The sequence below is a fragment of the Macadamia integrifolia genome, unplaced genomic scaffold (genome assembly GCF_013358625.1).
Source record: "Macadamia integrifolia cultivar HAES 741 unplaced genomic scaffold, SCU_Mint_v3 scaffold1827, whole genome shotgun sequence".
NCBI lineage: Eukaryota > Viridiplantae > Streptophyta > Magnoliopsida > Proteales > Proteaceae > Macadamia > Macadamia integrifolia.
Window position 1 is genome coordinate 55,238 of NW_024868370.1, and position 16,885 is coordinate 72,122.

General features: G+C 39.7%; 1 protein-coding gene across 1 annotated transcript in view; it reads left to right on the plus strand.

The window, feature by feature from the left end:
• LOC122064930 (protein ILITYHIA) overlaps window positions 1-16,885 on the plus strand; it is a 90,530-nt gene that overhangs the window by 39,708 nt on the left and 33,937 nt on the right. Inside the window, exons 19-27 of the mRNA XM_042628716.1 lie at window positions 816-1,118; window positions 1,211-1,327; window positions 1,446-1,547; window positions 1,634-1,783; window positions 11,068-11,232; window positions 11,312-11,488; window positions 15,725-15,847; window positions 16,362-16,442; window positions 16,535-16,651. Coding sequence (XP_042484650.1) covers window positions 816-1,118; window positions 1,211-1,327; window positions 1,446-1,547; window positions 1,634-1,783; window positions 11,068-11,232; window positions 11,312-11,488; window positions 15,725-15,847; window positions 16,362-16,442; window positions 16,535-16,651 — 1,335 coding nt within the window. The remainder of the gene's footprint in view (window positions 1-815; window positions 1,119-1,210; window positions 1,328-1,445; window positions 1,548-1,633; window positions 1,784-11,067; window positions 11,233-11,311; window positions 11,489-15,724; window positions 15,848-16,361; window positions 16,443-16,534; window positions 16,652-16,885) is intronic.

A 16,885-nucleotide genomic window follows, 5' to 3' on the forward strand; every position in this document is an offset into this window, starting at 1 on the left:
ATCCAAATGATTGTTTGGAGAGCTCCCTTCATGCCATGGTTGCATGATTTCAAAAATCTATTAGAGGTTTGAACACATAAGAACCAAGAACAGAAGATCTTCATGTTTCATTGACTACCAGAAATAGTGGTTCAAAATGTTCTTGTAGAATCTGAACAGAAGATCTTCATGTTTCATTGACTACTAGAATAGTGGTTCAAAATGTTCTTGTAGAATCTGTGAACATTATAGACTCCGGTTTTATGGTTGGAGCTTTGCAACTTGCAACTTGCAACTTGCAAGTGCTTCATCAATTTTGTAACTTCATGAGGTACTGAAAGGAAATTGGCTCTTAGAGAGGGTCAAGGGGACACGATTGCAAGGAAAGATGAACTGCCCGTGAGATCATGAGAGTCGGCTGGGAATCTCTGCTTGCATGAGAGATACCATGAGTGAAAAGAAGGTCCTGTAAGTTGTAACCAGTGGAGGGGGAGATAAAGAATTATCTGTGAGTGGTAGAAGGGAGATTAAGCACCTCTACAATCCTGCCATCGTTGAATAGGATAACAGGTCTTGAGAAGTAATCCATACCATTGTGATGTAAAATAGTGTGCCCCACTGTAACTGATTTCGCCTATTTCGTTTGTCTTCATGCCAAACAAACACCTTAAAGTCATAATTGTCCCTGTTTCATTTTACTTCCAGCAATTATACATTGAGACAGCGGTGCCCTTACAAATTTGTGTTCACTTCAGTGATTATTCGATTTTTTTTTTTTTCCTTCTTGCTGCCATCTTTTTTAATTATTAATTTGTGCTTATATCATTGATTATCAGGTTAAGTTTGTTAACCCTTTGCTGCAATCACCAGTAGTAAGCGATGTAGCATTTGAAACTATGCAAAAGCTGTCAAGATGTGTTGCTCCACCCCTATGTAATTGGGCCTCTGACCTTGCTGCTGCTTTACGCATTATTTCTACTGAAGAAGGACGTTTCATCTGGGAGCTAATTCCATCAGTTGGTGAAGGGGAAGCCCGAGAGAGGCCTTCAATGAGTCTTTTTGAGCGAATTGTTACTGGCTTGTTGATGTCCTGTAAAACAGGACCTCTTCCAGTTGATTCATTTACTTTTGTATTCCCGGTACATTTATTATTGTCTCACCCTTTTATATGTTTCATTACTGTTGCAATAATTTTTTCCTAATTTCTTTCTAAATTCAATTGTGTTGCCAGATCATGGAGCAAATATTATTGGCTTCAAAGAAGACGGGACTCCATGATGATGTGCTTCGGATACTTTCTTTACATTTGGATCCGATATTACCACTTCCTAGGCTTCGAATGCTATCGGTTATATTTCTTACATTTTATTCTATTATATCTACACTGAATTTGTTTTGTTTCACACTTTCACCCTAATAATTGTAGTATTGTACAACTGTTTCAATTTTTGTTTTCTATTTTGCAGGTTCTTTACCATGTTCTTGGTGTTGTTCCTTCGTATCAATCATCAATTGGACCAATGCTAAATGAATTATGTCTTGGTCTGCAGTCTGATGAACTGGCTCCTGTAAGTCGCACAATGTTCGTAGCCAATTATTGGAATGCATCCTTGATATTTTTTTATGATTTTTTCTCTACATGCATTTATAACAGGCTCTTTGTGGGGTGTATGCCAAAGATGTTCATGTGAGGCTTGCTTGCTTAAATGCGATAAAATGCGTCCCATCTGTTGCCGGACGCTGTATTCCTCAGAATGTTGAGGTTGCCACAAGCATATGGATTGCTTTACATGACCCTGAAAAGGTTTGGGCAGTCTTTAAAGCGTTTTATATGTATATATGCATTTTTGGTATGATAAATGAGAGTATTTCATCAAATAATTCCTGCTGGATTGTATAGAAAAGTCATCAGTCTAAAAAGTTAAATTGAATCATGTTCCTTCTCTTGGATAATAACTTTGGGAACTGCGAGTACATGTTGGTCATCATTGCTCACCTAATGGTTTTTATATGTTTTTTTTTTTTCAAATTATTTTGACATTGGAATCACGAGGTTTTAAGTTATGTAGATCGAAGGAGGAGTATATGATGTGTAACTTTGGGCACACTATGATGGATAACGATATTGTGGAGAGAGAGTGAGGACTGCAAAGTGATTATTTTGGATATTTGGGGCAACTGTGATTGAAGAAAGTGACATAGAGGATGATGTGTCACAAATAATTAAAGTGGGATGGATGAAGTGGAGAGGTGTGTCCGGAGTGTTTTATGACTGACATATTCCTTTAAAGCTTAAAAGGAAAATTCTTTAGGACTGTCGTACGACCAGCTATGATGTATGGGGCAAAATGTTGGGCAGTTAACAGAGATGGAGATGCTAAGATGGATGTGCGGAAAAACTAGGAAGGGTATAGTAAAGAATGATCGTTATCAGAGCTGATTTGAGAGTTTTTCTGATTCATGATAAGCTCCGAGAAAGCCGTTTGAGGTGGCATGACCATGTTCAACGGAGACTTGGGATGCACTAGTAAGGAGGGGGGGTGAGATGATTTAGATTGAAGGATCTAAAGGAGCTAGGGGCAACCTGAAATGACCATAGGAGAAGCAGTGAGGAAAGACATGCATAGTTTAGGTCTTGGCCTAGGTATGACATTGAATAGAGCTGATTGGAGGGCAAGGATCCATGTAGTCAATGCCATTTGTGTGGGATTTTTTTTTAAGTTGTAGCTGTTGTGTCATTTTCTTTTGCTTTTACTATTCTTTTTGTCTTCGCAAGGATCCATGTGGCCAGCCCATTTAGTTGGGATAATGCTGTGTTGTAGTGTTTTGACATTACCCCAACTTAGATTGAGCTTGAATCTCAGTGTTGGAATCAGATTTTCTTGGATGAAATTTTGACAAGTTCCTGTAAACATAAAGATCTGAGTGAACTAAATGAAATCTTGTGAAATTCTTATGGGATTTCCTGGAACTAAAACAGTGTCATAAAAATTTGGGAGTTTCTTTTTCCAAGTTCTTCCAGGTCTCTCCTCCTATGCTATTAGAGATTATTATAGAGTTGTGGCTATGGAGTTAGTAATGTTTTATGAATGCATTTGTATGATATGTTGCTAGAATTTTGAAATCTGTTCTCTCTCTTACTTACCTAGGAAACAACTCTCTCCAACAATTTCTCTTCTCTTGCTGGGAAATTCTGCACCTTAGTTACTGGTTCCATACTTTTGCCATGCTGTGAGAAATTTATTTTTACCAGAAATGTGTATTTATATTTCCCTTATCGTGAAGTCTTTGTGGCATTTCCTGTTTTCTGGTCATTTGGATTGATGATTTGGCAATCTGACAATGATCACAGATTCCCTGGTCACCTGTCAGATTTGGTGGCTATCTCAACCATTTGATCCACTTTCTGTGGGGATTATTCCTTTGATTTTCAGCAGTTCTTGTTTCAAAGTGGGGTTCAGTCGGGTGTCATGGGGGTTCAGGTTTCATATTTCATTCTTCGTTGTGCTATAATGTTTTAAGGTTCTTGATTGGTGGCTTAAGGTTTAGGAATTCAGATTTCACAATGCAAGTTCTATACTGAGTTTTAATGTTGTAGGTTTGGGTTTCTTGGTCTTTGTGTGCCAATTTACAGTTTCAGGTTGCAGATTTGGGTCGTGTCAGGAGTTCCCATCGAGTTTTCTGGTGATCCAAGCTGTTCTTTGACTGGAGTGATGAGACTGTCTCTTATCGTATAACTATTATCTCTTGAGCCATGGTTTATTTATTTATTTTATATTTTTATCATAATTTTGCACGATTGTGTGTGTGTGCGAATCATATTTGTGTGCTTTTATTTGACTATGGTCCTACCCTTCTAAATCTTACTATTTCCCCATAATCTACCCTTGTTTGGCACCCAGGAAACAATGCTCCGGTGAATCCCCACACCAGAGTCTACATTTTTTTATGCACTCTACTACCCTCTTTGAAAGAGCATCATTAACAAAAAAGTGACAACTGACTTGAGCTTATTGATGAGGAAAGAAAAAGTAGTAATATACCATCAAAGAGGGTGTTATAATATGGGTATAAAGGTAGTATTGTCCATAGGAGCAGAATGGTACTAAAGGAGGGCTGGTGTCAAATGACACAGGTCATATTTTTGCTAAATCCACGGAGGGAAAAGTTACAAATATAACCCAACTACAGAATCAAGAATTAATCATGACCGGCCACAATACACAGTGGAAGGATTTTCCAAAAGAAGACAGTCCGTAGAGCATAGTTGTCAAGATGGGAACAAAAACCAAGGTGAAACAAACCGTCAAGGCGCCTAGGTGATGCATTGACAATTATGCTGTAGAGAACTATTTCACTACTGAACCTCCAAATCCTTATCTTATGCATATATAAGAGTGTTATAATGAATGAAGTGATTACACTTAAATCTCACAATCAATACTGAACCTCCAAATTTTATGCGTATATTTAAGAATCTTATTCATCAATAAAGACAGTCTAATTCTGTAGGCCTGAAACTAAAGGAAGAGATCACACATAATCTCACAAATAGCGGGGAAACTATCGTTAGTTTTCCTACAATAATAACTAATTAGAAATTTAGTTTATCTTAGACTGTGTTGCATGAAGTGCTGGTTCATATACATCTATGAACCAGTGTACCATGGGATATGTTTTCTCTAATAGCTTAGTTAGCTTAGTTGTCTTTGTCTGCTATTTCTTTTATCCATATACATCCGTGGACCTGTGTACGATGGGATATTTTTTCTCTTACAGCTTAGTTACCTTACTTGTCCTTACCTGTTATTTCCTTTATTATGTCCTTTTCACCTTTTGTATTTAGGCTTAGGCTTGGCGTCGTAAGTTATTACTTGTAACTAAGACTTCCATTCTTAGTAGAATTCCTACTATGATTACGTAATCAGAATAGTACAAGTATTTTGTCTGGTGCGATAGAAGGGCATTCTCTTCTATTGCCTTTTGCCTTCTCAGTGCTTCTCTCTTTCGGTTTCTACTTTCTCTGTCTCTCTCTCCACTTCATCTTCTCCTTTTCTAATTTTCTGGTTTACTTAGCTTTGATATTGCCAGTAATCCGATTTACTTGGCTTGAATGTCATTTTGTGAGGAATGCAATTATGCAAGGACATATTTTGACTCTGTTTGTCAATTCTGTTAATCAATTGGGTGATTTGTTCACAAAGGCATTGTTCCAGCCTGCTTTTCTTAGTAGTTGTTCCAAGTTGGGTATGGGAGATATATATACTGCAGCTTGAGGGGGGAGTGTATTAGCCTTAGGTGCTGCCATGCTGGTCCATGGACATCCATGGACCAGTGTACATTCATGGATCAGTATACCGTGGGATATTTCTTCTCTAATAGCTTAGTTATCTTTATCTGTTATTTCCCTTATTGTGTCCTTTTGTAATTAGGCTTTAGGCTTTGACTTTGTAAGTTGTTTATTGTAACTAAGATTTTCATTTTTAGTAGCATTCTTACTAAGATTATGTTATCATAGTATAAGTATTTTGGCTGGTCTGATAGAAGGGAATCTCTTCTATAGCCTCTAGCCCTTTTCCCCACTTTTCTCTCTCCCTCTCACCACTTCATCTTTTCCTTCTCTGGTTTGCTGATTTAATTAGTGCTTTGATATGCTCACAGTTTATAGTACTTACTCTTCTAACTGAGAAAGTATGTAATAATAAATTTACTGCTAGCAAATGCTGATAAAACTCGGTGAAACTTATCTTCAAATCTTTAGGATCCTCAATTGCTATCCAAAACCATACCATCTTAAAAAAAGGGCGTACCCTGTGCACTAGGCTTCTACCACTGCGGGATCTGGGGAGGGTCATAATGTATGCAGCCTTGCCCCAGCTTCATGTAGAGGCTGTTTCCCGACTTGAACCTACGACCACGAGGTCACAATGAAGCAACCTTACCGTTGCACGGAGGTCTGCCCTCTCAAAACCATACCATCTTAGTGATGCCAAATAAGAGTATTACTGTTCAGTCATAGATGATGCCTTCTTGAATATACTATGAGGTTCCTATCTTGGCACCCCATCCTCAAAGTTCCTTATAAGTCGCCTACACGTCAAGATGCCTCGGTGTCGTCTTGATTTTTCCCTCCAATGCATAGGATCGCCTAGATTCTGTGACAACTGACAGCCATGGCCTTATCCACAATTTCCCACTCTAATGAGTGATGATTACAACTTTCTTAAGTCACAGTCATGGTTCAAATCTCCCCAAAATGCCTCCAATGTTTTCACCCTTTTTTTTTGGGGGGGGGGTGGAGAATGCTCCCAGATACTCCTTTTGATTGTTAACAAGTCCTAGAAATAGTAGGAATATCCTTAGCAAACTTGATGGAGGGCCTTAGGGAAGAAAGAAAATAAGAATAGAAGGGGGGAGGGGGACGCACAAGCACAAATCAAACTAATTTCATTCAAAAAAATTCACCTTATCTCAACAATGAGTGTATGCAAGTATATAAAGAGAAATACTAAGACCTTTACTTAGACTCTAACACTGAAATTGACTCCTACTTCTCTTACGTATTCTATCCTAAAACAAATATGATAAAATAAAAGTCATATTAATAAACTAAACTACTACCAGCCCTTTTTGGAGAAAAATCCTGGGTTGGATCAGTTCTTCTTGGCCCTAGGCTTCCATAGTCAATCATGCTGGTCTAACTAGGTAAGTGCAGCTGTATCTGCATCAACTCTCCTTATCTGAAAAGAACTCGACTTCGTTGAGTTTGGATGAGGTCCAAGAATGCCGTTAAAGTCGATGCGCCTGAGGAGAAAAGTACCAGCTATCCTCTTGAGTTAGAGAGGGGGAAGATCCTTTGCTGGAAGGAACTTCATCTCAAGGCCACTATGCTGAAAAGAGTATGTATTCTCATATCCACCATGCTTGGATTTCTTGTCGAATAACCATGGCCACCCCAGAGAATGTGACAGACTTTTAGAGGGAGAACATCACTTTGAACCTGATCAATTAGTCTACAAATGGAATACGTGAGCAAACACCTTTTATTAATTTTCAGATTATTGTTATTCACCCAACCAACTTTGTAGGGGTTCGGATGAAGCTCGGTTTTTAGACCCAACTTGTGAATAACATCTTTAGCAACAACATTGGTACAACTGCCGGGGTCGATCACCATATTACACAAGCTATCATTGCATCGCACCCTGGTCTGAAGGATACTGTGACGGCACCAATCGTCCTCCTCGGGAATCTTTTGTATAATCAAAAGAGGGCGAATCGCATAGAACGGTTGAGGCTCACCATCACTGTCACCATCATTAATCTCATTAGGCTCACGATCACATTCAGCCTCTAAGATTTACTGTTCATGTTTTCGATTGCTCTTTTGGTACATAGGGTATAAATTGTCCTTGTCGATGTATGCTAACAACCGGTTAGGACATTGATTAGCTCGATGCCCGTACCACTTGCATTGGAAACATTGAATAGCCTCTTTTGGAAATACTGAGTTCTTATTATAACCACACTGAGGTGAGGAGTATGGATGATTAGGCCGTGAAGATGACATGCTTGAATCGCTTCGAGGTGGAGAATATGCCCGGTTGGCTCGTGAAGATTCCATAGATGCACTAGCCCGTGGTCTACTGATTGACTTTTCTTGTGGAGATGACTGTGGCTGAATAGAACTAGGACCTCTAGGAAAAGCATTTGTAAATGGCCTCCGATTGTATGGGCGTTTCAGACTTTCTTCAACCTGATATGCTACTTGTACGGCTTCTTCCATTGTAGGCAGTCGGCTAGATGCAAGGGCAGCACTAAGTTGAGTGTGCAACCCATTGCAGAATTGTACTGCCAATACTTCTTCATCCCACTCAAAATCAGAATGAGTGGTCAAATAATAAAATCAAGCAACATACTTCAATGGTCAAATTTTCCTGTTTTAGCTGTGCAAACCTGAGATGCATGCGTTGCTTGTAATCAGAAGGCAAGACTCTTCGGTTCATGACTTCATGCATTTCAGCCCAAGTAGTCACTAAACTAATGCCTCAGGTTTGGTTCTGTTGTCTGTTGCTTGGTCCACCAGACTCGGACTATGCCTTTTAGTTTGGCCTCTGCTAGTAGGATCTTTCGGGCCTCTGTCAACCCGTACCATCTAAAGAATGTTTCTAAACTGTGCATCTAGTCAAGGTACAATTCTAGATTGTTGTCTCCATAAAAATCAAGGACATCCAATTTTTGCTGCTCTTTTTGTTGCTCCTTTTGCTCCATCATCATATCTACCAGTTCCATATGGTGGTGGAGGTGGTGGTGGCAGTGTATGGTGTAGTGGTGGTGTATGATGTGGTGGCAGTGGTGGTGGTGGTAGTGGTAGTGGTAGTGGTAGTGACGGATCCTGTGGAGTGGTGTTGAAAGAATCCCTAGATTGAATGAGACTCTTTCCTCTATCTGTTGTCACCAAAAGATCAATAGAAGTTTACATGGATCCCATAGAAACTTGCATGGATCCCAGAGTAACTTGCATGGATTCTATCATTGTCTTAAGGGATGTGAAAACGGTAGTGAGCGTTTCAATTTTTGCATTAGTTTCTCCTTTATAGCGGTTCAACTGTTGAACAAATTCACTATTGGCTACCATGGTGGAGATAGGCAAGATTACACTCAAATATGATGGCCAAATAGTAAATGAAGGAGGTTTAAAGTGCAATGGCAGAATGGTAAATAACTCTTCTTTTGTTTTTCTTTTTTTTTTACAATATGGAACCCTAGAAGAAGGGTTTTGATCGAAGGGGAAAGCAAAAACAGAGGCCGGAGGGGTTGCCCTGTGGATTTCAGTAGGATTGAAGGGATGGGGTGCGTGAGCCATGGCTTTTTTTTTTCCTGTTCTCAGTCATGGCAGGAACTTAAATTGAGAATGGGAAGGTAAGAAGATATATGGAGGGGAAGGGATGGGGATCTTCGGTTTTAATACCAAATTGATGGAGGGCCTTAGGGAAGAAGGAAAATTAGAATAGAAGGGGGGGGGGACGCACAAGCTCACAAGCACAAATCAAACTAATTTCATTCAAATAAATTCACCTTATCTCAACAATGAGTGTATGCAAGTATATAAAGGCTCCTATATTTACTGGTCGGGGATCTATGGACTGCGAAAGTCCATTTCTTCAAAGTTGGAATCTGTCTTTGCTGCCTTCCTTTGGAAAGGGTGTGAATCCTCCAGGTTTCTTCGGCCTCTTAGTTCGACAGCGGTTTGTCTCCCAAAGAAGGAAGGAGGGTTGGGGTTGAGAAGGATCAACGATGTGAACAATGCGGGAGCCCTCAAATTGATCTGGAAAGTGGTCTCCAAAAGGAAAAGCATTTGGGTGAATTGGGTGTACTCCAACATTCTCAAGCAAGACTCCTGGTCTGTGCGCATTCCCTCTGATGCCTCCTGGGTGTGGCGCAAGATGCTCTCCCTTAGAACTATTGCCTCTAGAGCTATTTCAGCCCGGATTGGTGATGGCTCTTCCACCTTCCTCTGGCTCGACCCCTGGCACTCAGTGGGTCTCCTCTTCAGTATTCTTAGTGCTAGATGTATCTGTAACTCGGGTCTGCCTAGGCTCACCAAGGTAGCTGATATCATTTCCTCAGGAACATGGTCCCCTCCGGCTCCTTCCGCTCCATTGTTCACTAATATCTGGAATTCCCTGCCTTCCTTCAATTGGCATTCCGAGAAGAGACTCCCTTCTTTGGACTCCTTCACCAAACGGATCCTTTTCAGCCAAAGCAGCTTGGGAATTTGTCTGTGTTCAGGGCTCCCCAACCCCTTGGCTCAGGCTCATCTGGTTCAAGCATCATATCCCTAGACAAAGTTTCACAGCTTGGAGAGCTTTCATGAATTGCCTACCCACGCAAGCTTTCCTATCTCAGAGAAGGATCCCTGCTCCCCCACTTGCTATCTCTGTGGCTCTGATCCGGAAGACATTGAGCATCTTTTCTTTGCTTGCCCTGTCTCCTCCTCTATTTGGGCTTTAGTCCTATCCAAGTGCTGGCCGGCCAACAGAAGAATCCTCCCCTTTCATCGGGAGTGGATCTGGATGGATATGACTTTCCATGGGAAGACCATCTGTGATACTGTGGGCAAGCTTGCATTCTGCGCAGCCATTAACCAAATTTGGACGGAAAGGAACCTTAGAAAATGGACATCCAACTCTCGGCCTATTGGAAAGATTTGGCACTCCATCTTCTTTGATGTCAAAGCCAAGGTCTCAAAAGTTTCACCCTCTTGTCCCCCTTCCCCTAGAAACTCTCACATTGTGGATTCCTGGGAGCTTCCTAGATCTGTGATCAAGAGCCCGGTCTCTCACTGAGTCTTCCCCTTCTCCTTCTCTCCCTCCCCTTCTTAGGGGCTGTATATATTTTCTTCTCCTTTGGTAATGAATTATTTATTCACCAAAAAAAAAAAAAAAATACTAAGACTCCTACTTAGATTCTTACACTGAAACTGACTCCTACTTCTCTTACGTATTCTATCCCAAAAAAAATATGATAAAATAAAAGACATATTAATAAACTAAACTACTGCCAGCCCCTTTTGGACCAAAAACCTGGGCTGGACTGGTTCTTCTTGGCCCTAGCCTTCCATAGCCGGTCATGCTGGTCCAACCAGGTAAGTGCAACTGTATCTGCATCAATACTGTAAATGAGTTTGGTTTCCCTTCTGTTCCACCAATCATCTTTTTCCTCCTAGTTGACAATTTTGTGGTTGGTATATAACAATATTAAGAGGTTGCAGTTGTTGAGGTCGTCTATTGATTTCATGCAAATCAGTTGAGCTTGTCTAATCCTTCTATCAACTTCTCTTATCCCTTTTGATTCTGTACTGAATACTTGACCGGTGAAGTTTATTTTTGTTCCAAATAACTCCCATCCTTGGGGGGCATATTATTATTAGGTTTTCTCAGAAGGTTATTTGTCTTACTTTTCAGGCTTTTATTGGAATAAAATCAGCAGTAACTTGTTTCGTTTATATGCCATTCATTTTGTTTTACTGCTTTTGAAATTCTCTCACTTTGTAAAATGGTGACATTGATATCATATGTTCTCCAGTCTGTTGCAGAAGCAGCAGAGGATATATGGGACCGTTATGGGCATGATCTTGGTACTGATTATTTAGGGCTTTTCAGTGCACTTTCACATGTGAACTATAACGTCAGGTTAGCAGCTGGGGAGGCAATTGCATCTGCCTTGGATGAAAAACCAGATGCAATCCAGGTATGTATCTTTCTTATTATTAATCTTTTATTTTAATCAACCAGCTTGTGATATTCTCATTATTTGGTGAAATATATAGGAAACTCTCTCTACGTTATTTTCTTTGTATATCCGTGATGTTGGTTCTGGGGAGGACAATGTGGATGCTGGTTGGCTAGGGAGACAAGGAATAGTGCTGGCATTACATTCTGCTGCTGATGTGCTCAGAACAAAGGATCTTCCTGTTGTAATGACATTCCTCATATCACGAGCATTGGTAAGCATTACTTTGTTGTAGCACTAAATGCTTCAAAAATGATTTTTGACTGTTGGCGGAGAACTGACGATGTATTTTCCTTCCACTTGGTTGCCAATTAGTCATGACAGGTCGTCCAATTCTCTGTGAGGAATCCACCTCATGGGCCACCTTATTGGTTCTCCTCTCCTATGATTGTTGCTCTAGTCATCCCTGGTTTTGATGTCCATACTATAAGGTCGAAACCATTGAAACAAAGTTTACATTTGTTTCATTTGTCAGCTTGATGTTGACCAGCCATTCTACCCATGTAGTGAATTACAAGTGCTTCCTTGTAATAAAATTTGTCTTAAATAATTCTTCTATTTGTTTGCTTCAACAGCCTTGATATCTATTTCTTTCCTGTCGTGATGGTGGTTGAATGGGAGTTTTTTCGGTTTGTGGAGAAAGCTATGATAGTAATTCAATTATGGTTTGAGGCAGGTTAATGTCTTAATGGTGGAAAATGTATGATTATTTGATTGTGTGGTTGGCTTTAACAATTAACAGAAAATAGAAAGAAGACTTAAACTACCACACAATAATATTTAGTGAACTGAAAAACCCATAAAACAGGAATTGAGTAGAATCAATCTATGCCCCAAGGCATCAACCCAGTTCTAACCATGGTTTAAACAATCAGGAATCGAATAGAATTTGGCAGAATCGGCTGACCCCGATTCCTGTTATCCGTGTTTCTTAAACCCTTCTTTTGAATCAGACATGAATGCACTTAGATCTATATTTTTGGCCATTTCCTCCTCTTCTTTACTCAGTAATAACGGAAATTAATTGAACTTACCTTTTGTAGCAAGATCTACAGAACTTTTGAATCACAAGCTCGCCCCAAAAAAGAAAAAAAAGAGATCTGTGGAAATCTTTGCTTTGACACTTGTACCACAGGTCTCTAAACAAATTTTTTTTTTTTTTGGTCGAGTTATTAGTTTTTTTTTTTGTAACTAAATTAAAGGCACAATATGCCATATGAGGCCTCAGATGAAGTGGCTCTACAATTACTGCATGTGCATCCTGATTTGCAATGCATCATTGTATCTAGTCTGGAATGACAAAATAAACGTAATGATGGGTTCCTTCGATAACATTTTTTGGATTACTTCTGGTTAATGACATGCAACTTCACAATGTGCATATTTACCTTATTTGAAACAATGCTATAACAGAGAAGCAACACACGCAGCAGAATTTTCTAAACTGAAAACTCAGAAAGAGCTGAAACGAAGAGCGGAAACTGAAGAGAAGATGGACTGAATTGAATAAAGTCATGTAGAGTACTAGTGGCCCTGTTTTGGATCCTTTAGATAGTCCTGAAATATGCAAGCAATCCTATTCTAAGTATGACTCAAATCAAAATAAGCTGATTGTACTCTGATTATATCTAAACTACTGTTCAATAAACCTTTACACACTAGGAAAATGACTGAAAGTAGAATAATACATCGAATTGATTTTCCAAAGGGCGGAACGCCTAGTTCTGCTAGGAGTTGCAACTGCAACTTCAAAACTGAATTCTAATGCTTTATTCAGATTGGGAATGTTGGGAGAAGGAAAATGATTTAGTCTAAGCTGATCTGAGCTGAGAAAATCAATCTGGGGAAGATCTAAGGATCCGTTTGATGACACTTCTATTCCTGGAGAGAGTTCTTTTACAGAAGTGTTCATTTTCGATTCCATGCTGTGAACACTCTGGTGGAATAGAAACAATGTTTGGTAAAACTGTTCTAGAAATGTCCTTAGAATAGGAAAATAACAGTAACAACATTTGCCAGACACTATATAAATTCACTTCTAAAAAAAAAAAAAAAAAAAAAAGGCCGTTACCCAGTGCACAAAGGCTTCCCGCACTGAAGTAGGGTTCTGGGAGGGTATATAGGTAGACAACCTTACCTCCTTTATGGAGAGGCTGGTTCCCAGGACTCGAACCTGCACCACTGCGCAGGCGGAAAGAGCCCTTTGCCATTGCTCCAAGCAATGACCCCTCTCACTTCTGAATAATAAATTCAATAATTACATTCATGCCATTATGGTCAACTTTAACTTAAACAAAGGAAGTTTCTCATTCAAGTTTATAGGAATTACAAAATAAAAACCATGACTGGAATTAGGTGTTTTGAAATTTTAGTACTTAAACAATCAAATCGGGGTGTAAACCCTTATCTACTGCCATCTGATTTGCAATTCGTATCCTTAGCTCACTCATCTATCTTCCTCGTGAACGTTGACTACTCTAATGAATTGTTGTAGAAGTACCAGCAACATCCCCATCTTCCTGTTCCTGATTTAAGCAATATCATGAATGTAATGTTAAAGGGAATGTCTATTACCAATATAGGAAGTCAAGTTAATTCCATCCTGCTACATCCAGGAATTTCGGTCATTCCGTTCTCCTCCATCACCTTTCTCAATCACTTGGCATCATCCCACCTATCAACAGAAGCATGTAGATTAGCTAAGAGAGAATAGTATCCACTTGTATCAGGCTCCAACTCAAAGCAATGTTTAGCTGCAATCTCCCCAAGCTCAACATTGGAATGTAACAGGCAAGCAAGAAGCAATGCTCCCCAAACCCCCGCATGAGGCTGCATGGCCATACATTTTATCAGTTCATAGTACCCCTTCCACCTATCCAGCCCGATCGAGAAGATCAACCATGATTCCATGGTGATCAGCCGAGGGTAGCATCCCATACTCACCCATCATGGAAGTGAACCATTGGCAACCATTTTCAACCAAACCATGGTTATAGGCAGTTAAAAGTTAAAACCCCCGTGAAGGTCATTGAGTTGGGATGGGTGTTGGCATTTATCATCTCTTCAAAAAATTTATTGCATCCAAAGCTTTTCCATTGATGCCACAGCCCAAAATCATTGCACAATAAGCAGCCAGATCCCTATTTCTCAAGCCACAAAAAAGCTCATATACCCTGTCTATGTTACCACATTTTGCATACAAGTCAATTAAGGCTGTAAGCAAATGATCTTCCAGTTTGATTCCAAGTTTCTTTATAAAGGCCTCAATCCAAGGTCCGTATCTCAAATCCCCCAACTGAGAACAAGCAGATAAAACACTGGCCAAAGTCTTCTCATCAGGCTGTACAGCTATATGAGCTCCATGAAACGACATTTCTCTCAGACATAGCATCGAACACTCTCTGTGCAGTCTCCATATCACCCAACTTCGAATACAAATCGACAAGAGCAGTTTGCACATAAACATCGCTACTGTATCCATACCTGTAGCAGGTGAAAAAATTGGGGTACACAAAGATGGGAGAGAAGAATGAGAAAGAAAAAGGAAAGATGTGTGTACCTGCTCTAAAAACAATCGTCTCTGCTCATGAGGATGAAACCGTGGACGATGTTGAAGTATCGTAACTGCTCTGAAGATGAATGAGAGAGAGAGAGGAAGGAGAGAGATATTCGTAGGATTCCTCCTTTGCGTTGTCCCTTCCAAAACCCTAAACCTTTGTTCACCTATCCGTAAAACCATGCTGTGAGAATGATGAAAATCGAAGGGCGTTGCAGGTTCGAGCTAGTGTTAACCAGGGAGGGGTGTGAGCTTCATTCCTGTTGAGAAGGGGAGGAGACTAGTTTTGGGTCGTTTTTTTTGGGGAATGAAATTAGAGTAGGCCTTGCCCTTGTTCTTTCAATTTGTTAAAAGAACAAACAAAACACCTTTTTGGTGTTCTTGCAATCTATTATAAACTTACTCTTTTTCATTGGTTCATTCCGTGGGAATACAAAAATGAACCGGACATGCCAAACGTATTTCTTTTCTATTTGCATTTCCACAGAATAGAAGAACACCAGAAGCATTCTCGTAGAGTGTTATCAAATGGTACCTAGCTCATGGCCAAGTCTTTTCCTGTTAGACCGACTTCGGCCACTGTTTTCTATATAATTTGGTAGTTAAGTGCCAATGCTCTATATCAAATGACTGAGGCTTCATTCAGTACATCTTTTGCTGTCTTCTGAATATTCATTGTACACCAATCGGATCCCTGATTGCTTATTCTTTTGCGTTTTTCTTCTTTCTAGTGTGCAAATTATTCATTTTATGCTTTGATGATTATAATTTGAATTCTGTACTTTTTCTGTCAGAAATGGGATCCCTGCTGTTATTAAGGTCTAGTAATCCCCTTGATGATATATTGGATTGTTTCAGAAATAAGCGGTTGGTTGATGATATCCTCTATTGCAGGCTGATCCTAATACTGATGTTCGAGCGAGAATGATTGATGCTGGTATTTTGATCATTGATAAGCATGGAAGAGAAAATGTTTCTTTGCTATTTCCTATTTTTGAGAACTACTTGAATAAAAAGGTATATTTTCACACCCAAAGTTTTTACATGAGCCTTACTATTTCTTGGATCTATATTCATTTGTGAATGAATCATGGTCTTTGATTTATATTCTGAATATGGGTGTTTAGGGCCTTAGGCCGGTGGATGAGTGGATATCTTCAGGTGTCCTTGGGATTTGTTTTTGGGTGCCTTTTCCCCCCATTCTCTAGTGGATGTGCTTGTGTGTGGGTGTAGGTGCTTTGATTGCTAGTGGGGGTGGTTTGTTTAGCTTGGTGCTTGTGTTTTGGCTACGGGGGTGTGTTTGGGGGATTCTGGTTGTGGTTGGTTTTGGAGTATTTGCCTTGGTTTGGCGCCCTCTTGCATTTTTCCGACCCTTCCATTCTAATTTATTTCTTATTTTTTTGCTAATTCAAAATGTATAAATTATTTTTGATGTACTGGTACATTTTAGTATATTAAGGCAAGTGCTTGCACATCAGCATTACTCTAATTTCCCAGTTTTTTTTTTGTCTCCTTGGATGATGATTTACAGGCATCTGATGAAGAAAAGTATGATTTAGTACGTGAGGGAGTTGTTATTTTCACAGGAGCTCTAGCAAAGCATTTGGATAAGGTGGTGAAATTTAATATTTTGATTTTTTCAAGATGAAAGTATTTTGAGTTGCTGACTTAAGAGAACAAAATTTCTGTTATTTTTTGGTGCAGGATGACCCTAAAATTCATGTTGTTGTGGAAAAGTTGTTGGAAGTCTTAAACACTCCATCAGAGGCAGTTCAACGGGCAGTCTCGTCCTGCTTGTCCCCATTGATGCATTCCAAGGAAGTATGTCTTTATTTTCCCTGACAGTGGTTTTGATTTTAATTTTGTTTGCTGGTTCTCAAAATTGTGTTGAGTTCTGTTTCTTCCTTTTGAATTGTGATATGATATTATGTTTGAATTCTCTCAACCTTTTATCTTTTTTCCTTTTTGTGAGGGGGGGGGGGTTGGTGTCAGCAATAGATATGTTCAACTTCAGAGCATAATTGTCAAGGTGCCAAAGCGACCCAAGGTGGTGGA